This window comes from Chiroxiphia lanceolata, chromosome 12, assembly GCF_009829145.1.
Source record: "Chiroxiphia lanceolata isolate bChiLan1 chromosome 12, bChiLan1.pri, whole genome shotgun sequence".
Lineage (NCBI taxonomy): Eukaryota > Metazoa > Chordata > Aves > Passeriformes > Pipridae > Chiroxiphia > Chiroxiphia lanceolata.
In genome coordinates this window covers 14,714,815-14,738,485 of record NC_045648.1, presented here as the reverse complement: position 1 = coordinate 14,738,485, position 23,671 = coordinate 14,714,815, and the positions used below count along the sequence as shown (strand labels likewise).

The 23,671-nt window shown below is 38.6% G+C and overlaps 1 protein-coding gene across 6 annotated transcripts in view; it reads left to right on the top strand.

Moving 5' to 3' along the window:
• MYO1E (myosin IE) overlaps positions 1 to 23,671 on the top strand; it is a 242,838-nt gene that overhangs the window by 196,706 nt on the left and 22,461 nt on the right. For all 6 annotated transcript variants that reach the window (XR_004359330.1, XM_032700486.1, XM_032700487.1 and 3 more), the window contains 14 exons: positions 508 to 602; positions 7,012 to 7,099; positions 8,741 to 8,830; positions 9,634 to 9,765; positions 11,073 to 11,207; positions 12,365 to 12,497; positions 15,947 to 16,143; positions 17,140 to 17,220; positions 17,601 to 17,687; positions 18,924 to 19,010; positions 20,074 to 20,241; positions 21,014 to 21,099; positions 21,677 to 21,758; positions 22,569 to 22,675. Coding sequence is in view for 5 of the 6 variants with exons in the window: in XM_032700486.1 (XP_032556377.1) it covers positions 508 to 602; positions 7,012 to 7,099; positions 8,741 to 8,830; positions 9,634 to 9,765; positions 11,073 to 11,207; positions 12,365 to 12,497; positions 15,947 to 16,143; positions 17,140 to 17,220; positions 17,601 to 17,687; positions 18,924 to 19,010; positions 20,074 to 20,241; positions 21,014 to 21,099; positions 21,677 to 21,758; positions 22,569 to 22,675 (1,568 nt within the window). In the remaining variant the exon portion in view is untranslated. The remainder of the gene's footprint in view (positions 1 to 507; positions 603 to 7,011; positions 7,100 to 8,740; positions 8,831 to 9,633; positions 9,766 to 11,072; positions 11,208 to 12,364; positions 12,498 to 15,946; positions 16,144 to 17,139; positions 17,221 to 17,600; positions 17,688 to 18,923; positions 19,011 to 20,073; positions 20,242 to 21,013; positions 21,100 to 21,676; positions 21,759 to 22,568; positions 22,676 to 23,671) is intronic.

Sequence of the window (23,671 nt, the reverse complement as noted above, 5' to 3'; positions counted from 1 at the left end):
CTTTTGAAAATACAGTTTGAAGAGCGAGTCAGCACAAGAACATCAGGGAACTTAAAATTGAGTTGCCTGCCCTGCTAGAGTTGGGCATGTCCATAGATGGGGGAAACTGGTTTGAATGGGCTGAAAATGGGACACCCAGCACCAGGCTCTGGGTTCTGCTCTAGGCAGAATATTGTCAGCACATGACCACTGGTGGAATAGGCTTAAATTATGGGAGTTTCTCTTGGACAAGTAATATATTTCCAGCACAGGCCATTTTTAGAACAGGATGTTTACAATAGTTTAGGAGAAAATTATGGATGAGAGAAAGATCACTAACAAAGCCCAGAGACTTTGGTTTGCTTTTATTAAATGTACAAAAAATTCCTGGAGAAAATTCAGTACAGAGTGGGATTCAGAATTGTTTTTCCAGGAAAATAATTCTTCCAATTTAAATAGAAATTTGTTTTGCCTTTTCTGCATTGTTTAATACTGTGTTGAAAAATTATTCCCTATTTTCCCTCCTAGGCACAGTATGAAAACCCACCACATATTTATGCTCTTGCAGACAGCATGTACAGAAACATGATTATTGACAGAGAAAATCAGTGTGTCATTATTAGGTAAGAAAAAGATCTGTAAAAAACATTTTATCGTTTTCTTTTGGTGTTTTGATGTCAAGAAGCAGAAAAGTTTTATTATATCATTAAAAATCTTCTGTGTCTGTGTCCATATTTTGGGATTTTCTAGGGTAGCCAAGTACTTTCTGACTCTCTTTTTTGTTTTCCAGTAAAACCCTGATGATAGTTTAACCACAAGAAATCTCTTACTCACATAGTCCAATGCCAAAACTGCAATAGCTTGAATGACTGCATGAGAGAGATGGATTAACAACTGCAGCAGCCACAGATACTGTTAAATCCAGCAATCCCACATGGACTGCATTTACCATGGGCTTTTGTTCCTTTTGGAATTTTGCTTGTGTTCAGTCAGAGACAAAAGGAGGAGAGAGATACTGGAAAATTAATTTTGTCTTCACTGTTAATCTATTTTAATTATTAGGCTGAGGGAATTCACTGCAGAATTATTACTCAACTTTTGTCAATGACAGGCATTATTTAAGTGACAATCAAAGTGAATTTTTGGGACCAGAGTTACGCTTTGTTCTCATCTGTGGGTTTTATGGATGGTGTATGATAAAAGAAAATGTGTGGAGAGCAAGAACTGCAGGATGCTGGAGCTGGTACAGGGTGCCTCTCCTGACTTCCCTTCCTGCACGGGAGGTTCCCAGGTTCCCTGGGGAACCCCTGGGGATGCTCTTCACCTGCAGCTTTGCTCCCAAGGCAGGTGATGTGTCCCAGGGGCTGTGCAGTGATTTTACACGTGGTGTAAATTGGGTGTGAACCCTTTGCAGCACTGAGCTCTGTTCCTCTGAGGGCCCCTGCCTGCAGCACGGTGCCACGTGAAACAAAAAGCCCAGAGCTCTCATTCTTGTCACTGAATTGTTCCCTGAGCTAAGTCCTTGTCTTTGGAAAACTGTTCCTGTGCTGAAGTTTACTGGTCACATGTAGTCAAATTGAGACCTGTTAGGAATGGGTAAAATTGGAATTTACTTTGCCTTTTGTACAAAGCAACAATCCCAGAGACTGAGATGTTTCACAAGAAGATAAACTTTTAAAGAAAGCCTTTGAACTGTAGTAAATTGTGATTAAAAACCCTATTTTTTGATCCTGTGCTATTAGCAGCCCAAAGTGCCATGAACGCAGTCACATTTTCAGAGAGCTGAGATGCAACTCTGAGATACAGACTCACAGTTTTAATTTCACATGAGAATTCTTGTGCTTTAATGATGGGTGATGTGCTCTTTGGAATGTGCATTTTGTGTGTGCAGAGTGAAATCTCTCTCAGTGTGTGCACAGCCTATTCAAAATCTACAGGAGTTAACTGAAACCTACGGGGAAACTGAACCAAGAAAAATCATGTTGGCCAGGGACATTTCAGAGAGGTTGTTTTCCTTTATACATATTTATTTTTCCTTTGATTATTCTTACTACAAACACTGTAAAAACTGAAGACTAGACTTATAGGTAGTTTTCGTAATGGTATTTGATCTTTCAGGACACTTAGAAATTATTTTTATGGAATCAAGTAACTTGGCTGCTCACAAAATTGATTTTGCTTGGTTGATATTTTAATAATTTGGACCACGTTTGATTTAAACTGTTTAGATGCATCCTACATTTTCTGATTTAATGTCATCACTACTTTTGTCGACTAGAACTGACTTAAGAATGAAGTTTGTTGAAGTTTGTTATTTGTTTGCTACGTTGTTTTACTGTGTAGATCAGAAGGCACTGAAATTGCTGACAGAGCAGGAGCTCCCACGTTGCTGCAGCTCTTGAGTGAAATGGATGTTCTAGTTGGCTTTTTGTCTACCACTCCATTGGTTTCACTTAATAGCTGCCAGGGACTTTACTGCTTCTTCCCCTACACTGGTGAATCTCAAAAAATTGAGATTCAGTTCTGTCTGTTGTCTGTTCCACAGCAGCCTGCTGAGCCTGAGCCAGTTCCAAGTGAACCTTGGCACTTCACTGAAATGTCGGTTTTGCTGTAAAAATTTCTCCTGTGGAAGATGAGTGATGATAACAATATGGTTATTAGGAGGTGCTGTTTGCTTCTCTACTTTATAACTAGACTGAATTTTGGAGTGACTTCACTGAAAGTCCTTGGTGGAACAGGAGGAACAGAGCAATCTAGCACTCAGGTTTTTCCTTCTTTTTCCCTCTCAAGATGGCAGATTTCCCCCCAAAGAAAGGTTTGCAAAGAGAGAAGGTAAGAAATAAGATGTAGACTGGACCTATTCACAGTCAGATAGAAAAGACTCCATCTGGCTTATGGTGCCCATGGATCCTCAGGAATGGAGACACCAGGATGGTGGGGAAGGGGTTGGGACACTCCTGTCTCTCCCTGCCTTGTGGTTTGGGGCATCAACCTCCAGACCTGAGAGGGGACATACCTTCCTACACACCAGACATGTGTTTCCAGGCAGATGAAGGAAGGTCCCTGCTGTAGTCAGGAATTTTGCCAGGACATTAATTCCAAATAATGCATTTAGACACTGATAGAAAAAAACTCATCCTCTTCAGAAAGTCAGTGAATGAACTGGGAAGGCATCTCCAAAAGGACATATGGTTCTCTGAAAGGCTGAATTGGTAGCAACCAAAAATAATCTCTTTTCATATGACAATACTAAGTCAAAAAGAAAACCTGTTACCAAACAACCTTTCTAGGGCCAGGGAAGCCTTTTTCATTAGCTGAGTAATTTCAGCACATATGCATATGTGTTAAGGTAATTCCATGTCACATGTGTAATTAGAGCTGAGGAGCTGGGACCTGTTTTGCATGGCTGTTCAGAGTAAACAGTGAGGTTATTCATGGGCTGGGTCCTGGCTCAGTGCAGGTGCAGGGTGTGCTCAGGTGGGAGGAGGCAGCAGGGCCCATAACTCTTCCCTAGTTTTGTTTGCACTGGGCAGAATTACAGAGAAGTTCACTCATAGCAGTTACACTGGACTTTGATTTCTCATTGAGTTTATGTTTTACTGAGATATTTAATTTAAGCTTTTCTTGAACTGAACTCATAGGTGTCTTCTACAGCAGACTGTTGGCATTTCTTCCCCATGTGACAGGACAGCCCTTCCAGACTATCCACAAGGAGTTGTCCGGTCAAGATTTTAATTATGAAGGGTTGTCTCTTGTGGCTTTTAATTCCTTCTGGACTGTCACTGTCCTTTAATTAAGAGAGTGGAGGTTATGATTAGTATTTTTCTATTATGTAGCAAAAAATGTGTTTCTTCAGAATGTTCTTAAGGTTTTACCTTTCTATAAAGCTGAGGACTTTATTTGCACTTTGACTCTCTGACCTCTGCCAGGAGATGTTGCCATTGCTTTAAAGCAGTTTTTCTTATTTGTAATTTTAGTTTACATTTTACATTTGTGTGGCAGCCTTTGAGTACAGGAAAGCAATGTATGGTGACTGTACACCTGAAAAGACAATACATCTTAGGTAATACAAATGTACATTAATAAAAAGATCATTTACCACCCTGGCTGTTTTTAGTGAACAGCTCATGTCTAGCTTCAGTCTATGAAGTTCAAAATTTCATATGAGATTTCTAGTCAGCTTCTGTATCTGAGCTTTCCAGAAGACTCAAATGACTGATCATTCTAAAACATCTGTAGAGAATCTTAACTGGAACTATGGTTCAGTTTTAATGAGGAAGTGATAGAAGCCTAACCCAACAAGAAAAGTTAGGTAAAAGCTCTGATTCAGAAGGGAAAAATATTTCACTGTAGTTATGCTGCTGTGCTTTCTCTGAACATAAAGAAAGTAAATTTTCTATGTAAACAAACTAAAAAGCTTATCCAGACACATCAGAGTATTTTACATATACAGTGTTCTTAACTGGCAGATCCAGGAGGTCTTTATAAATATTTGTTCTTAGAATTTCTGCATTGTCCTGGCAGTGTAGATAAGCATCACTTGTATTGTTCTGCAGCCAGGGATACTGTATTAAATATCACTCAGAAAATTAATTTTAGAGAGAAGAATGATGCTACATATCAGATTTTGCTTCTCTAATCACTGATTGTATTTCCTCTGGGAAGGAAGCGAGGAGCAAAAAATTTTCCCTCTGCATTTGTAGCCTTACTCTGATTTCAGCTAAGCGTTAATTGACTTTGTGGAACAAATTGTTGTTTTTCTGAAGTGGCAAATAATGCTAGAAGAAACATTGTGTCTTTCAAAACATAGTTTTTGTTAGTGATTGAAACTAGGTGATGTTTTTACTTTTAGCAAGAAAAGTCTCTGAGAAAATTGTCAATATCACAATCCACTTTAAGCCATTATAAGAATTTTTTCAACCTTTAAAAACCTCTGTACTTCAACACACTTAAAATAGTGTTAATAGCAACAGAGCAGTAAGATGTATACGAAAAATTAATAACTGAGCTTTACTAGGGGCAGGATACCATCCCATCAGATAAAGCTACTTTGGTTCATAAATAATGCATCATCTTGTTTTATTCTACTTTAATTGGAGCAATTTGCTGGTCTTTGATCAATAAAGACATAAAACTGAAAAACAGTGCATAAATCTACATGCATAAATCTAAAGCAAACTCTGGAAGGCAATCCTTTCAGCCTAGTTAATTTAATAGAAGGGCCCACTTACCTCGAAGCAGAGACAATAAAATGGAGTTATATTCCTGCAGGTCAGTTCTGTGGCACACACTGTGGAATGAGAAATACAAGCCACACTTAATTTGAACAAGGAGAAGAAGGATAATTGATACATCAAAGAAGATCTTACAGAAAAGTGTAATGTTTTTAGTGTGTGCTAAATAACACCTGATCAAATTCATTCAGTGTTTGGCCTCAGATCTCCCTCTGTATACATTTGGAAACTGCACATGTAAGCTCAGAGTATGATTGGGTCTCAAATGGGTTGTTTGGTTTTACAACAGGATGAGCAAATTTACTACGAGCAAATTTTCAAGAAATGTAGTTTTAATTGTTGAAATATTGCTGTTTAGAACTTCTAAAACCAGTTTGCCATTCAACCAACTCTACCCTTGTGAATGTAGTGGATACAGACTTTCTTCTTTGTGTCTGGGAAAAGGTGACTTGGAAGAATAATAATATTCATGGTCTGCACTTCACAGATGGATGATGAAGAAGTACTTTTTCATCTTTTCAAGTGTTCAGTTTGCGCTGTAAAACTCCCATCGGGAGAAGACAAAAGCAGGAAAACATTTCTGGGAAAATAATTTTAAAAAACCTTTCAGTATTTCTGTACCGTTTGGAAGCTTTAAAGATGTGAAATGATATTTGCAGCTTGGCAGTTTGGGGAGTTTTTCCAGAATGAAACCTTTGGAAATGTCTCTATTACTCATGTTGATAAGGAGCTCTGAGTTGTTCGTTCTCAGCGAGTCCTTTTCCTGGGCAGGACATGCGATGTTTCTCTGGCAGACACAGCTAAAGATGTGCATTTGATCCATATCCAGGAACAAGTAGGCACAGGAGGGAAGAGTCAACAACTTTCACTGAAATTATTCAAGGACTTAAAGACAGCACAGATTTTCACACAAGAAAAAACTCTTTCAGCTGTCTTTGAAACAGCATTGAAGCTGACACTGAAACAACGCCCATGCACTGGGGTGGTTTTGTTGGTATAGTTATCCAGGTCGTGGTAAATTCATTAAGGTCAAAGCTGACTTGGACCAAGATTTATATAAGTCTGGAGGAATTTTGTTGAAATGAACCTTTAAGGGATGAAGTAAAGTGTGAGGTTGGATTGTCTGCCATGCCAGTCTTCTTTCCCTTTTGAGAAGCTTACTGATTGCAAGAAGGCAAAGCTGCTCATGTTGTAAACATTATTCACCATCGAAGTGAAATATTATAAAGGAAGGAAGGAATTGTGAAACCTAGTATGGACTATTAAGATTTCTTGTACCCTGTGTCAAGAGGCATAGGAACAGGAAGGCAGTTCTTCCGTCATTCAGGATGTGATTAATAATGCCTCATTATTTCATTCAGGAACACCTAAAACAAAAGACCCCTAAAATGAAGTAGGTATCTGGCATGGCATTCACAGCTTGGATTTTCAAATTAGTTTTTGTGTTAAGATCTGAAATCCCACTAAATTTAGCTGGGAATTGAGTTCTTAGCACACACATTCTCTTTCGAGCATCTTGGTTTAAGTAGATGTTTCTCAATTTACAGTTTTCTGACTCTGGAGTCCCCCAGAGATTCTGATGTACAAGATGATGTCTTCAGAATTTTGTATTCACAAACATATCCAAGTACCCTTCTGCAACACTGTATGACAGTCTGTATATTACCAGTTTACCCAGTGTAAATATGGTTTCTGTTGTTAAGGTACCTGGCCTTGATTGGACAAGCTGAACCTCAAATTTCTCCATTCTAGAGTTACTTAAAAGCTAACGTATATTTTTGTGTTTCTTTTTCTGTAGTGGGGAAAGTGGTGCTGGAAAGACTGTAGCTGCTAAATATATCATGAGTTATATCTCCAAAATTTCAGGAGGTGGCCCTAAAGTACAGGTGAGTTGAGACAGAGTAATACTGAAGCATAAGCATAGTCTAAAGATTGGCCTCAGAGGGGGAATGACAAGGGATGTCTTGGCAAACTCTGGCAGATAAGGGGCACATGATCCTGGGAAATTGTGGGTGAGTGGCTGGAAATACATCCCAGCACCCAAAGCAGAGACACCTGAAGTGGCCAGTGCTGCTCCCTTGGATGCCTGGGGTGGGAGCCCTGGGAGTGAGAACCCCAGACCCAGAGCCAGCTCTGCTAGAAGTGGTGTAGCTCTCATGCTGAATTACACCTACAAGCTTTATTTTTTTTTCCAGTTAAGTGGTAAAAGGTAATTTAATTATTGTTCTTAACCAGATTAAGAACAACAACCTATCTTCTTTTAATAGATGTGTGGCTTTTTTCCTCCTGTGTTGGCATTTTATTGAAAACTGAACTGGCTTTTTGAGTTTTTATTACTTCCTTTGCATCTCTCACTGGTGTGTGTACATCAAAGAGCCACAGCAAGAACATAATCTTTTTTTATGAGGTTATCTAGGCAAACTTGGAGTGTCTGAAAGCTATCTGAAACAAAAAATAGTGCTTTTATTAGTAACTATGCTACTGATGTCTGCTCTACCTATCAAAACCCAGGAGCTAAAGCTAATTGAGTGAATTAGCCATAAAAATTCCCTTAATGACATTATGATGTTACTCCTGGACTGGCAGGCAGTGGTAGGTAGGTAATGACTGCTTTTACCAGTCCACTGTTCTCGAGTGCTTTCTGTGACTTTTGCTTTATTTGCAGTCTCTGATGTTGAATGTGTTCTTTCTGCTTAGTTTTGTGCAGCAGTGATGCTGGGAACATTGCAGAGAGAAATTCAGTAACCAAGAGAATGATCCAGAGAAAGTATGCACTGTGTTATTTTTGGAATAAATATAATCATAGTTTAGAAGTAAATATTTTGTTTTATTTAAAAGATTCCAGCTTTTTGTACAAAATTTAAAAATACTCTTAGTCATGACAGAGTAAGAGTTGATGCAGTTGGTAAGTTGCCTTGAGCATTTCTTTTGAAATAAAATTCCATCTTCTTTTCACAACCCAGCATGCATTGGGGTTTTTCCAAAGCTGATGTTTTCTCCATATTTCCAGCTCCTAGGATCAGATACAGAGACAATAGTAACACATTATATTGCTTTCTAGGGCAGCTAGATAGCAGCATCATTGATCCCAAAACAGATTGCTGAAGCACTTGCAGATTCCTAAATGTCATGCTACTGTGACTTCTTTAGTTGTGGATCCAGACCCTCAAAAAGATTTAAAATCTCCTGTGTAAGAAGGAAATGGTTTAAAATGAAGAAGATGGAAAAAACAGATCAGCTTATTGGCTGTGTTGCTTGGCAGAACAACGAACAGAAGAACCAAGTTTTAGCCTCAAGCATTTTGTTCAGTTTTGTAGGATTTTCCTCAAAAAGTAGAAACTAGAAACTCTGAAAAAAATGGTTAGATTCTACTCCTTATCTGATCAAGAGGATTTTTACAGATGGAGGATTTCTTGCCTTTTTAATATATAATTTAGATGCCATGGGGTTTGTTTTTAGAAAATCTGTAAGAACTTTAAAAATGTCTATTTTTGAATTTGTATTTCTCTTGTTTCCTAAAATTTTAGCATGTTAAAGATATTATTCTACAGTCCAACCCTTTACTGGAGGCTTTTGGGAATGCCAAAACTGTACGGAACAACAACTCCAGCAGATTCGTAAGTCCCTCACCCCTAGAGGTTACTTTATTCTTCCAACCTCTGTGCTGTTACAGAGACAGTGTTCAGGAGCATAATGTAAATTGACTACAGGTGAGGTAAATCTAAGTAAAATATAAAGCAAAGTAGATGTCAAGAGGCTTGTTTCATGCTGTATAGTTGCATACTTTTTTCTCTTACAGTATGTACTGGTCACAGTTTATAAAATACCAAGTCTGCAGCCTTTACTAATACATGGGGGCTGTAGGCAGGAATTACCTTCAGTCTGTCATTGTAAAACAGTCAAGATAATATTGTGCACTGACTGTTCAGTAGATGACATACTGTGGGTTCTGTTTGGGAAAGTTACACACAGGCTTTAAAAATCTGAGATCTCTGTTAAGGTGAGTGTTAATGCAGTTAATGTGTCCCTGAAAGCAGGAGATCGTGGCTTCACCTTGCTGCCAAGCAGAGCACAGTTTGCTGCTGGTTGTAAATCTGTTAAATTGACTTGCTGTATAGATGAGCCTTATGGTTTCCTTTATACTAAGCAAGATTCTCAACAGTGAAAAGAAGCCACTGACCTCCTCTCTACATTTGCATTAACACATGATGAATTGTCCCCAGTCTGGAGCTGTGTTAAATGCAGAATGAAAGATATATGATGGTTCATGAATCTAAACTTGGCTTGTACCTTGAGGCAGCTGTGCCACAGCATCCATAAAAGAGAAATATTCCAGTTACCTTGCTTGGGATACAGTAGAAATGCAGGATTTCAAATTTGCTTTTACTAATCCTTTAACAGCTTTAATTATTTATTGCAGGGGAAATACTTTGAAATACAGTTTAGCCCAGGTGGAGAACCAGACGGAGGGAAAATCTCCAACTTCCTCCTGGAAAAATCTCGAGTTGTAATGAGGAATCCTGGAGAGAGGAGTTTTCACATTTTTTACCAGGTCAGAAGGGTATAGATCCTTTTTGAGTTATTTAAAGTATCCAGGACCCGTTTTTCCTTTTGATTGAAAAGTCATTCTCGGAGCAGTGATGTTACTGAGTACACACTCCCAGAGGTAACCTGGCACTGCTGGGAAGCTCCATGGCATGTTAGGACACCACTTGACACAGACCTTCCTGGCTGCCTTTCAGCTCCAGAACAAAAGTACTTCATCATTTCAAAGACCTTGCTTGGAAATTCGTTGTGAGCTCCCATATGGAGAAGTCTAGCAGAATATAATAGAAAATGGGAACTTTTCAGTAGATTTCTTTTTAAACTGGCCTATATGTATATATAGAGAGACCAGTTTATTTATATATATATATATATATATATATATATATATATATATATATATATATATACAGATATTTGATTCTCAGTTAAGATTTCTGGGACATTTGGGACAATACTATTTGTTGAACCCACCAAGTATCCCTGTTTCTTGTGTTTCAAAAGGCTTTGCTGGCCTTCACTGGTCCTGGATGTGCACAGTCCTTACCTGCTCAAGTGCTGTTGATCAAGCTCTGCAGATCTGGAGGCAAAGCCAGTGCATTGGAAGGGTCTGGGAGCAGCTTCACAGAAAGCTGAAGTGCCATTGCCAGGGTGGAAGGCTGAGTTGGAACTGGAATTGCTCCAGGAGTTGTGTTCTCCTCTTCCGAGGAGGATGAACAATTTGCTCTGTCCTGCTGACTTTCCTGTGGCTTGGAGAGGCTTTTTGACACAGGAGTTAAAAGACCATGAGGTTTTGACAGTTCTGTTTTGAGGTTAGGTCATTCCTTCCTGTTGCAGTGCAACACTTCCAGTGCACAACTGGGTGGACTTTACAAAGTTCTGAGGAGCACAAAGGGTGCTTGTCCTCACAATGGGAGTCACAGACAGTGCTTCCTTAGGATACTTTCAACTCTGCCTGCCTTGCAGTAGGCCTGGAAAACTCATTGCTGCCAAGGATTTAGGTTGGGATTGTAGATTGGAAAACCCACTTTGCCTGTTCTTTTTGAGGTAGAGATAATGGAAGGCATTCAAGTCAGTCATATTTTTTGCTTTTTATTAGATGTGGAAGTTAGAATTAAACCATTCCTGGGAATAGGATTGAAAATCTGATCTTTTGGATTAAACAATTACGAAAACACAGGAAGGATGCATACCTGGCACAACACTAGCCATACCTCTCCCAGTAATTTCAGGCTCAGTCACCTGTTTCTGACCTGCCTCAGCTCTGCTGAAGATCGTTGTATGATACCTAATTTGGAGATTTTTATTCTGCAGCTGATTGAAGGGGCCTCCTCAGAACAAAAAAGCGTTCTTGGCATTACCAGCATGGACTACTATTACTATCTGAATCTCTCTGGGTCCTACAAAGTCGATGACATCAATGACAAATCAGACTTCCAGGAAACACTGGTGGGTTCTTTGCTGTATGATTTGCATAGTGATGGATGTATGTTCATTTCTCTGTCCATCTGTAGCAAAGACATTGATGTATTAATGTGGGAATGAGAAATTAATGTAGGTACAACTCATTGTAATTGTATTTTGTCCTGAGGGAGAGGTATGTTTACCTTGAAGACAGACAGCTTTTATAGAAAGGCGTTTTGTGTTTCAGTTTGTTCTATTTCACAAGGGTGCAAAGTTAATGAAATTTAATTTGGTGCAGATAATCTGCAGTATGAAAAATGTGGGAGTGCAAACACAGTGAGGGACTTCCATTAGAAGAAAATATAAAAGCATGCTCTGTTTTACCTGAATTCTTAGTACTGACTGACCTTCCATGTTTATTTACAACAGTGTGGCTGAAAAGCTGGAGACAGGGACTGTGAAAGCACAGATCAGGGATCTTTATCCAGTGCTGTTGCCAGTTCATTGTGTGACCTGTCAACTTGTTGATCTCCTGTTATTAGTAATTTACTTTTTAAAATAAGGGTGGTAACACATTTATACAGGTGTTATATATGTAATTTAAAGGCCTAAAAAAATAATTGTTACTATTGTATTCTAGCTCATCTGGTATTTTAGAAAAACAGGCAGCTGAGAAGACATTCTCTAGGTTATACTCTGAACTCCAAACCCCCAGTGTTGTTCTGGATTATTTTCTGCTAAGTGGCTGAAATTCACAGCCCAAGACAGACACTGTGCTGCTTTTTAGAATCATTCAGCACAATTTAACAGTTCTAGTGTCTCAGAGGATAAACTGTCTGTGTAGAAGGAATAATGTCATTGTCTTTTAGATTCATTGTTTCCATTTTGCAGTGAAGCTGTTTTTAGTGTGACACTTAAGAGCAGGTGTTTTTTAATAATTTTATTTTTTCCAGAATTTATTTTTTTAATACATCTTCTAAGCACTGTAGATGCTTCTGTATTTAATTAAAAAAAAATACAAAAATGCTGAAGTAGGACATCTGGTATCTTCTGGAACTTCAGGGCAGGCTGCAATGAAATTTGATTGCCTTAGGAATTTGGACTGCTTTGAAAAGCTCTAGTTTTTATCATCAAAATTTTTAAAAAATTTCTGAGACAGGAGTATTTGATTCCATTTTTTGTTTGTTTGTTTTTCTTCCCAGCATGCAATGAGTGTGATTGGGATCTTTGGAGAGGAACAGAATTTGGTACTGCAGATAGTGGCAGGAATTCTGCATTTGGGAAACATCAGCTTCAAAGAAGTTGGCAACTATGCAGCAGTGGAGAGTGAGGAGTGTAAGTAGCTCTGGAAACTGTTACAGGAGCAGCAATGGGCTGAAGCCCAGATGGCACAACAGCCATTCAGAGCTGCTTATCCAAACACAGTGGGTCGTTTCTTAGAGTAAAGGCTGCCAGTTTAGGGTCTCTTCCAAAACCAACGGTGCTGAGGCCCTTCTTTTGTCTTGTAAAATGCCACTGACTTAGGGGGAGTAAGATTTTGCATTTTGAATTTAAGAACTCCTGTTCCAACCTTAGAGCATGAAATAACAGACATTACAAGAAATGCTTTCAGTCAGGCTTGAACTCTGCTCCTTTCAGTGCATCAGCACACATTGATAAAACACTGATCCCTTCTGTGGTTTGTGTGAACTCAGTGTCCTGTGAAGGCAGGTACCAGCTTGTACCAGGGTATCCCTGCTCTCAGGATGTACTTGGTGCCCAGGCATACAAACATATGTGTATGTGTGCCTTGAGAACAGAAATCCAGAACTGAACTGAAATGCAGAATTTGCATACTGCAGTTATGTTTCCTGTCTCAAAATTCTCAACCAATACCTCTCTATTAGACACAGCTACTATTTCTTTAAGTTTCATTTTCCACAGTGCCCTGTCCTTGCATCCCTCCCCCCATGATGCTGTTCTATATCAGCACAGCCCACAGGAGCAAGATGTTGGAAGATTAACGGTTTTAAACATTTTAAACATTTTTATCATGATTTATACCTTGCATCTAATGTTGATTTATGCTACCTTGATAGTTTTAGGACAGAATGGATAAGCACAACATATACAGTACCCAATACATACCTGCCTGTTCTCTTAACTCTTAGGTCAGAATGGGATTGTGTTTAGGAAAATTGCATTTGTTTAGATTTTGGTAGGTTAGTTATGAATAAAGTATCTTGTGCAGTCAACTTCACACCCAACTAGCTGTATTAGTACTCTCCTACTATTTGTTTTAGGAAATTGGGAAATAAAAATTATTAATTTTTAACCTTACTATCCTCTCAAATTAAGAAATTAAGTGAACCCAAAGAAAAACATTTTGTGACATTCTGTGCATCCAGAGAAAAGTATAGGATTTTTTATATGCTTTATGATTCCAAATGAACTACTGTGCTTCCATTTAAATCACAGTATTTAATGTTTAAGTGAAATCAAGGCATTTAATAGCCAGACGAGATAGAGACAGTGTGTTGCATCAAAATAACAAACAGCAAAGACATGGATTGAAAATAAATCATTAAAGCTGAATGTATTTCTGTGATGAGCCATGTCCACCATGTTTCTGCTGCTCACTGGGATATAAATACAGAAGTTGTGTATGAATAATACATAGAAAAAAATTAGAAGTAGAATGAATATAGAACTTATACATAAACATAATGATTTTAAAGAAGCCAGAGAAGAAATAGCAATGTCTAGTAAAGTTTCTGCATTAGAAAGATAAAAGTTGGGCTCTTTTCTCTTATCCATTAATCCTCCCCCTAGTTTACTGTTTGTCCTAGCCAACTAAATTGTACAGCATTTATAGCCTGGGTAGCCACAAAAGATAGAACACAATGAAAGACCACTGATCATTTATGCTTTGTGCAAGTCTGAAATAATAAAAAGTTTAGGAATTTACTCAATTGTGTTCTTGTTGCTATACAGCCAATTGCAGAAAAACATGCAAAGGCCACTGAAAACTCTAATCTCTTAGTCTGAGTCAAAATCAAATCTATACAGACTGTTCTTGACAGACATTTAGACAAGTAAGTCTTTAAAACTGGCAGTGATTCCTGTTACAGTTCTTGATTATATTAATAGCTGAAAAAAGTTCTTCTTATTTATTCTAAATCTTCCATGTTGCAAATCACAGCAAATACTACTACTGCTCTCCTGGATGCAGAAAAGAATTTAAACCATCCCTCTTCACACTTACATTGTATTGAAAGAGTTGTTTTACACTTCCTGAAAACTCCATGAAGTGAACCGAGGCTTTTTTACACAGCATATGTTTAAAACTCTTCCACTGAATGCTACTGATTACTGTTTGAGGATCATTTTTTTAAATTACATGCATATCCTGCTTTATAATAATTTCCAGACTGTAATTTTATGGTCCCTAACTAGGGAAAATAATCAGGCATCTTAAGAATGTGAAGTTCTATCGAGTTCTGGCCAGCTACTCTTCCCTTACAGTAAATCATTAGCACTATGGAGGAAGTCTTTGAGTTATGCATGGTGGTTCTTACCATTACCCTGTCTGCATAAATTCTTACCAGTAGTATTGGCTAAGTACTTTTCCTGGCATCTTTACAGTATATGTGAGCATATTTGGTCTATAATTGCCTACATTCTTTTCCATTTTAAAACATATGATGATTGACCTTTTCATGTGCTCTTCCATCTGAGTTCTCAGTGAATTACCAGAGATGTTGCCAGTGACTCAACTCTGGTTAGGTGTGTGGTTCCTAGTACCCTAGAGTAAATTTAGTTACTTTGCTGATGGTAATAAATCAGATTTCAGAGAGCTGGTGGTTATTTTCAATTTTAAAAATAATTTTGGATTAACGTGCTGAAGTGTTTAGCGAGTTCATGCTGTGACATGCAGATATGTAAAGCACTGCCTTAGTGATTATTTTACACCCTCCTCACACCAGTAAAGTAGATCTGAAACCAATGGAACATGCAGGAAACACTGTTAGAGGATTATGTGGTTTAGTGGAGGTGCAATACCAACTCCAGGAGTTACCCTTGGGAGCTATTTCCATATGCTTTCAAGATGTTTCTCTTTTTCCATTCCTGAAGGTGTGTGACACCTGCAGCTCACATCTGCACCACATACTAAGAATGCAGAGAGTACTGGACTTGTGGCTGCTTGTTGCACAGATGCATTTTTGTGCTTTACTTTTAAACAAGGGAAAACAGAATTTGCAAAGTACTTCCAGAATGAGGGATTAAAAAAATAAAACCAAGTAAATGGCAAGGCAATTGAAAACTTTTTGCAATGTCCTAACTTACAGGAAGAAAGGGAAAGAATATTAGGAAGCAGATAACCTATTTTTTCTTATTCTTTAAACATTTCATGTTTTTACAAAGAACTTTCAACTTGTCAATTTTATTTAATGTGTGAGCTCTCCATGTTTTCTTTCCATCTTCTCCCTGAGTGATTTGTTTGAACCACATAGTTCAAAACTATGACCTAAGGCAGCTTACATGTTTGAAGGACTGAAGGTACAGAAATAGCTGGCTATTTTACTTCAAGGTGCTTTATCTTAATTGAAATCCATGCAAGTAAAGGGCTGAAAATGTCCTTGAGGAGCATAGGGGAAATTTTGACAACCTAAATTCCTCTTCTTTTTCTTTTTAAGCCGCATGCCCCATGAGTTTTGTTGTTATTAGAGATACGGTTAATTTTTTTCCTTTGTTCTGTATTTAGCCTGTAAGTCATAATCCAGCAACCCTGATCTTTCTTGCAGTTTTGGCTTTCCCTGCTTTTCTCCTGGGAATTAACCAGGACCGCCTGAAGGAAAAACTGACCAGCAGACAGATGGACAGCAAGTGGGGAGGCAAATCTGAGTCCATCCACGTGACCCTGAATGTGGAACAAGCCTGCTACACCAGGGATGCCCTGGCCAAGGCCCTTCACTCCCGGGTGTTTGATTACTTGGTGGATGTAAGTTGGCTTTCCTTGATTCTACCCAAGTATCAAAACCAGTACAAGTGCAGCAGGACTGTTCCTTACAGTGCTTTTCTTGTCTGTCATTTCTTTGGCCTGGTGTGTTTCTTTGCCTAAACCTGCCCAGGGCAGTGGGAGCCCCACCTCATGTATCAGGCCTGGGGCACTGATGGTATGGCAAACACGACACGTTCTGTGAAGCCACGAGCTGTGCTTTCAGTCTCCTGCCATGAGTGTCCCCTGGGATACTCTGACATCTCCCTGTCAGCATCCATACTGCTCAGAATCTTACTTTTTCCTACATAGTTGAGCAGAATTAGTGGATTATGGTCCCCTGCTCTCTCATCCCACTCTCCTGCAAAGAGCTCCTTCAGCATCCAGATGTGGCAGTTGAGCCAATGGCCAAATTCCATTCTTCATGCTAAAGTACTCCCTTGTTTGGAACGAGCCCCGGGGCTGGACTGGAGGGCCAGGACTGTACCTTTGACCACAGATGGATGAAGCAGAGATGTCCTCCCTGGTGGCACTGCCAGTGTCTCAGAGGTTTCCCTCATCATGGCAGCCCTGAAATTCCCACTATGTGCCTGTACCAGCACTGGCACTGCAAAGAGTCAGTCAAAAACACAGAATAAGATGAAGAGATTCAGGGTACCATCTGCAAAATGCATCAAATACCAGACTGAAAGCTGTTCTTTTTTTTGTTGGCTCCTTTTCTTCAACTGAGCTGGTTACACTGAAAGGGAAAGATTTTTACAAATAGTAGATCCAAAGACTCACTGACCTGGAAAACAGGATAGCATACTGTTCATTTCCTAGCTGTTAGTAACACTTTATTAAAAAGTGAAAGCAAAATAACCTATTACATATATTGGTATTCAATTAAAATATGTTATCTTTTAAGAAACCCAGTATTTTTATGGAAGTGTTTAAGAATATAAATATATATAAATATATAACTACACTTTGGTTTACATTTTGTTTCTGTTTTATTAGTCTATTAATAAGGCTATGGAGAAGGACCATGAAGAATATAACATTGGTGTCCTTGATATTTATGGCTTTGAAATATTCCAGGTAAGGCAATGCAATACTTGGTGTTTGAGCAGATCTGACTGAGCTGAGGTTTTTTGTAAATTAGAGGGGGAAAAAATCCAAACCAGAAAAAAACCCCAAACACATCCTGTGGCCAGAATAAAAGCAAAAAAAATCCCAACTGAGCTTCCTGGACATTGCGATCTCACTGGTAATGTCTCACTTAATAAACATAAAGTATTGAAGGAACTTCAAAGAAACTGGGTCATTGATCTTAAAAGAAAGATCTGAGATTCCACAAAATGTCTATAAAGTCAGCAACCCATCTATCACTGACAGTGTTTCTTTGAAGCTTATTGCCAGCATAAGAACTAAAAATTATTGTATATTGACTAATTTTTAAATTGTTTCCTTTTCTACAGAAAAATGGTTTTGAACAGTTCTGCATCAACTTTGTTAATGAAAAACTGCAGCAGATTTTTATTGAACTGACGCTGAAGGCAGAGCAGGTAACCAGACATTTACTATTTTTGAATTCATAAATGAGCTATTACTTTTTCAATTGTTGGAAAAATTGAGGTTTCATCATCTGTTAACAGTAAAATCTGCCCTGTTAAGCAAGACAAAGGAACAAAAAACAACCTTTGTTGTTGGCTGACCCTAAAAGTATGAACCACATCAGCTGCAGACATTTGTTGTGTGACAGAGTGGTACAGAAGTGAGTCCACCTCACGGTGTGCTCATGCAGTCATATGACTGCCCAGGCTTGCTGCAGAGTCTGACTCACTGACAGAGATGGAAAACTGCAGCTTGGCTCCATCCCTGTGCTTTCCTTGAACGTGACACACAGTTAACTGGGAATACTTTTCTAAATTAACTCCACACCTTTTCTATTTTTTTAAATGTATATATATGAATGAAATAGATTGCAAACAAATGCAAAAATACTTGTGAAAGTATTTGCAGTTCTCTGCTCATGATCTTACTGCAAAATCTCACTTTACATGAGGGTGAGCTCCTGCCTGGGAGGGCAGGCAGAACACAGCTGAGACAGGGCCACTGTGGTGAGCTCAGGGCTGGCACCAGCTCTGGGCCAGGGTTTTCAGGAATGCACACACACAATTGCCCTTGTATGGAATTACCCAGCCATTGCAGTGACCTGCAAAGGGTGCAGCTGAACTCGTGTATATGCAGCTGACAGGTCAATTTAATCCGATTTCAGTGTGAGTTCTTGCCCAGTAACTCTCTAGATGTGTTTGTGGTTATGGTAATTGCATACAGAAATAACAAGTTGAGCTGTGTCTCCGTTCCACGTGCGTTTCTAAATGTGTTGTTTTGGGGGTCTGATCCTCAACGTGCCTGTCACAGTGGGAATTTTTAGAATCGATCAGGATGTGGAGGCTTAGGTACACTGTCAAGATACTGTTAAAGTAGCTTTGTTACTATTTGCAAAGTGCTTTGACAATAAATGCACTGTAGAAGTATTCCTGATCTTGTCAGTGAAGGGCTATGAATGACAAAGGAATGTGTGGGGAGAGGAGTGGGATTCCGATTCATCTTTTAGGCAGCAGAGAGCTGGATTTAACCATCATTAGGGTCATTTCTCCCACCTCCACCCAATCATACATTTGGCAAGTCTCCCTGAACATGAGTAGTGCAGAGTTTGTGTCTGTGGAGTGTGTTGTAAATCTAGTGCTACATCTGCAGTGCAAAGGAATATTTGCATCTTTCTTTCTACTTAACAGGAAGAATATGTGCAAGAAGGAATTAGATGGACACCAATAGAATACTTTAACAACAAAATAGTGTGTGACCTTATAGAGAACAAAGTGGTAAGTATTTAGAGCAAACAGGTGGAAAAAACAAGATTTTTTCACTAAAATATTTGGGCAACTGCTTTGCTGTTGCAAAGGAAGGTTCATAGGAAAAATGCAAATACTGTTGTTCAGTTACTGAGTCATACTATGTCTATATATAAATCTTACATAACATGTCTTATAAGAGCTCTAAGATACATGTCATCTAAGATACCATCCAAAAAGAGAACTACATGATTGATGTGTGACTAAAAAATACAATGATGGAAAATAAAATTTTATCCACCTGAATTTATCATGAACTTATTGACATACTGTACATCAGATGATGCTTTTTTGTGTGCCTGGGAGATGTATTTCAGTTTGGGGAAGCTACAACACCACCTTCCTTTGAGGTACTGTTGCAAATTAATCAGAAACAAGTGAAGAGAAAGTATTGTGGATAAAGGAAGTTTTGTGTCTTTGCTTCACAGAATGTTCTGCAGTTTCAAGTCTTTATGCTCTAATTTGGGGTGACAACAAATATTGAGTTGTCCTTTAGGACAGAAGTAGGTTGTTTTTCAGCCAGTTCTTTATCCTCATGTAGGCCAGAACAGTAGTTCAAATACTGTAGTGAGTTGTGCTTAAATGCACATCAGATTTTGCCCATTTCCTCTCTGTATCAGGATAACTAGGAAGAAGATAAGATTTCTGTCACAATATCAGATATTGAGCTCTTAAGTTTGTCAAACTACAGCATGTGAACTTAAATACTTTCCTCAGACATTTTTTTATTTTTTGGTGGAATGAAAAAAAAGCTTAAAACAAATATTGATGGTTTTGTTTTGTTTTGTTTTTTTCAACAGTAATCACTGTTTCCCCCATTATTTCCCACTGTCACTATCATTACATGAAGTGGCATCTCTCCTTAAACTGTTTATGTAAAAATTAATCTCTACTGGTTGGAGGGAAATTCCTTCTGACTCTGCTCTGGTGGTTTTGTAGCAAAGATAGTTTTGTGTTCAAGGGGGTAAAAACTGGCAACATAATTTTTTGCCCTCCTCACTTCTGCTGCTGTTCTTGTTCTGCAATCTTTTAGAACCCCCCAGGGATTATGAGCATTTTGGATGACGTGTGTGCCACGATGCACGCGGTGGGAGAAGGGGCTGACCAGACACTGCTCCAGAAACTCCAGATGCAGATTGGGACTCATGAACATTTCAACAGCTGGAACCAGGGATTTATCATTCATCATTATGCTGGAAAGGTAACGTGGAAAATCATCACTGAATTCTCTGTGATGTATTTATGAAGAAAAAGAGCAGTAATGAAAGGAAGGGGGAAGCCCTATAAAGGGCTGGTTTGGTATAAAATAACCAGATTATCTCAGGAGACAGTGTCCTTTCACAGTGTAGGGAGCTTAGGACAAATATGCCCCAGTGTGTGTCCCTTGCTGAGGAGAGATGAGTCTGGGCCTTGCTGCTATCAAACTTACTAACCAGAACTTAATATTAAATGTAACAAATAAGTGCCTTCAGACTTTTATTAATTGCAATCTTAATTGCTTGTTATAATAGCAGTAAATTTAAAGAATTCAGATATAAAAATGACTCTATGTGGATGATATACCAATCAAACTGGGAGTATAACATACAGTTCTGTCTTCTTTGGGTTTGTTTCTCAGACTAGTCATGGTTTCCTGCAGTTATAGTTAATAACAGTAAATCCTTACTGAGCAAAAACTTTTCTTCAGTAAAATTCAGTATTAAATTCACTCGTGTCATATTCCATTCACTAGCTCCATAAGTCTTTTTAAATTTGAATTTAAACTGAATTTAAATATAAGGATGAAGCTCCTTTATGTTTGCTGTGAAAGAGTTTAATAATACATGCAGGGATTTGGTGCTCATTGTAGTATCTAGGTTTGACCAGACTAACCAAAAAGTTCAGAACAGCTACTGATGAGGACAGAATTTAAATTTTCTTTAATTATTGGGTTCTCAACTTACCACAAACAATCAATTTCCACCTTGGCCCAGGTATCTTATGATATGGATGGATTCTGCGAGAGAAATCGGGATGTTCTTTTCATGGACTTGATTGAACTCATGCAGAGCAGTGATTTGTACGTAAGCAAAACTTGCTTAAAGCTAGGAATGACTCTTAGTTCAGATGGATGCAGAGGGCCTGGCTTCTCTGCTTTGCGACTTGTGAACTCATTTGTATAAAAGTGGATATAAATCACAACTTGCATTATATTGACCTTTATTTTCTACAAATTGGAGTGAGGCACTGCAGTGTCTGAATCCAATGCTGTAATGGCAGCCATTTGTTTTGGCCTCAAACAAGGCCATCAGTGCTTTGGCATCCTCTCAAACAGGCACTGCTTTGACAAAAAAAGTAACATTTTTTTGTTATGTATTTTATTAATTGATGATTACTCTTTAAGAAGTGTGCATTTCTTCAAGTCTTCTAGAGGTCTGGTATCATGTCTGCCAATGCTCACTAAAATAGCAAGGGATCTCTGTGAGGAATGAGGCTCGTGGAAAATACTTATCTTAAAATAGATTTGACATAACTCTAGATTAATAGAAATAGCTATTTATATTCTGCTCAACTACCCACTTTTACAGCACATTCCTTGACATGCCTGCATTGCATTGTCTTTCCATGCCAACTCTATTTTATAAATTCTTTCCTAGGCCTTTTATAAAGGCTCTGTTTCCTGAAAATCTCCAAGTGGACAAGAAGGGCCGTCCTACCACCGCGGGCAGCAAGATCAAAGTATGTCTAGTTTTGCAGTGAAAGTGTGGGTGCTCGTGGTTTTGTGTTTGTGTATGAATATCTAAATAAATTTTAAAATAAGTCTTCTCTGTTTTTTGCTGTCCAGACATTTTTGAAGATAGGCATCAGGAGGATCTGGATGCAAAGTGATGCATAGGTTCAGCTGTTAGACTTGTGTGTTGCCCAGCATCCAGTGTCCATTAAATGTTGTGTTCAGCTGCAATCCACAGCAGTGGGTTTTCCAAAGGAGCAATTGATGGTACTTGCATGTGCATAATGAATGAGCCGCTTCACTCAGCCACTTGATGTCCCACAATTAACTACGGATAACTGGTCTCTTTACAGTGCAGAAATGCAGCCCACTGAAGTCAATACAAGTCTTTCTACTGACCACAGTGTGCCTTGAATAAGGCAGCAAGTGTTAGAAGGCTTTGTCTTAGAAGTCTCTTTGGAGACTGATTGTAAAATACACACTTAGATTACACATTGCTTTGGAGATCAATATTTTATCAACCTCTTTCCTCATATTTCACCCTGACAGTCAGGTTCACTTGATGCATTCCTTGTCACTCCTTATTTTTATATAGTAGTTTAAATACATTACATAGCTGGAGATAATGATGCCTTCTCTTTACTAAGCTTTTCATGAGGTGCATATTATTTCAAGACACTTTGGTTGTTCTGGAGAAAGACCAAAGTCAGCTGGATCTAGTCAATGGAATCATCAGCAGATGGTTGATAATTTTAGAATTCTCTCAGGATTTATAGCCTGTTCAGCTCAGATCCTATTGTTTTTCTTCTCTTTTACAGAAACAAGCCAACGACCTTGTAGGCACCCTGATGAAGTGCACACCCCATTACATCCGCTGCATCAAACCAAATGAAACAAAGAAGTCTCGAGACTGGGAGGAGAGCAGGTATGGATAAGCAGAGTTTGTGATGGGAACCAGTGCTGGTAGTCCAAAAGAGCCACAGAAATTCATAATTTCTGATCACACAGCCTACAAACACAACTAGATTCTCTAAATCTGACATGACTCCTCCTAAAGTTTGAAGATAAGGGATGGTCACTTGGTCTAAATCAGCAGTTAGTGTATGCAGTTCTTAGATTTTCTCCTGTCAGTTATGAATAATCAACATTTGCATGAGTACCAGTATATTAGTATATTAAAGACTCAGTTTTCTATGTAGAATTTGCACACCAAATGCATTATATATATCTTCTAACTTTTGCTTCTTTTTAAATTTAAAAACAACTTCTGTTAAGAAGCTAAAAAGCCAGTAGGATTTCTATATCTGCTTTTATGTATCAATCTTACCAGAAAGTGCCTGTAATCAACAATGTAGAAGGTTCCTGTTTTACTTCTTGACTTTTAAGTTTAATTGGCCAACTCTATAAAGAGAATTCACTGGAATATTGTATCAGGTGATTATATAGATATTAAATGGGTGTCTAAATCATCAGTTTGGTTTATCACATCTTATCTGAAAAAAGATGCTGTTCTCTTTTGCACTGAGGTAGGTGCTCAGTAGGGTGTTTTCTATGTGAGGACCTAATGGAGATAACATTTATTACTATATACCAAGTACTTTTGGTAGTGGTACAATTGCTGATGAAGCAAGTGGTTATTTCTGTTACAGTGAAACAGGTTGCAAGGCCTGATAAAAAGCATTTTTGAGAACCCCCCAGCAGAATTCCCTTCCTGCCCTTTGGCATGCAGACTGGCACAGTCACATGCAGATGGAGAGCACTTACAGAAGCAATTGGGTCTGCCCTTCAAAATGTCACTGAGGGCTTGGCAGGAAATGGAGACCCTTTTTCTGTAGCTTTTCCACCCCTGAAAAATCCTACTGTGCAGGGCTTAGTTTTCCACTGACACTGGCGACTAAAGAAGGGGAAATAAAGTGATCCT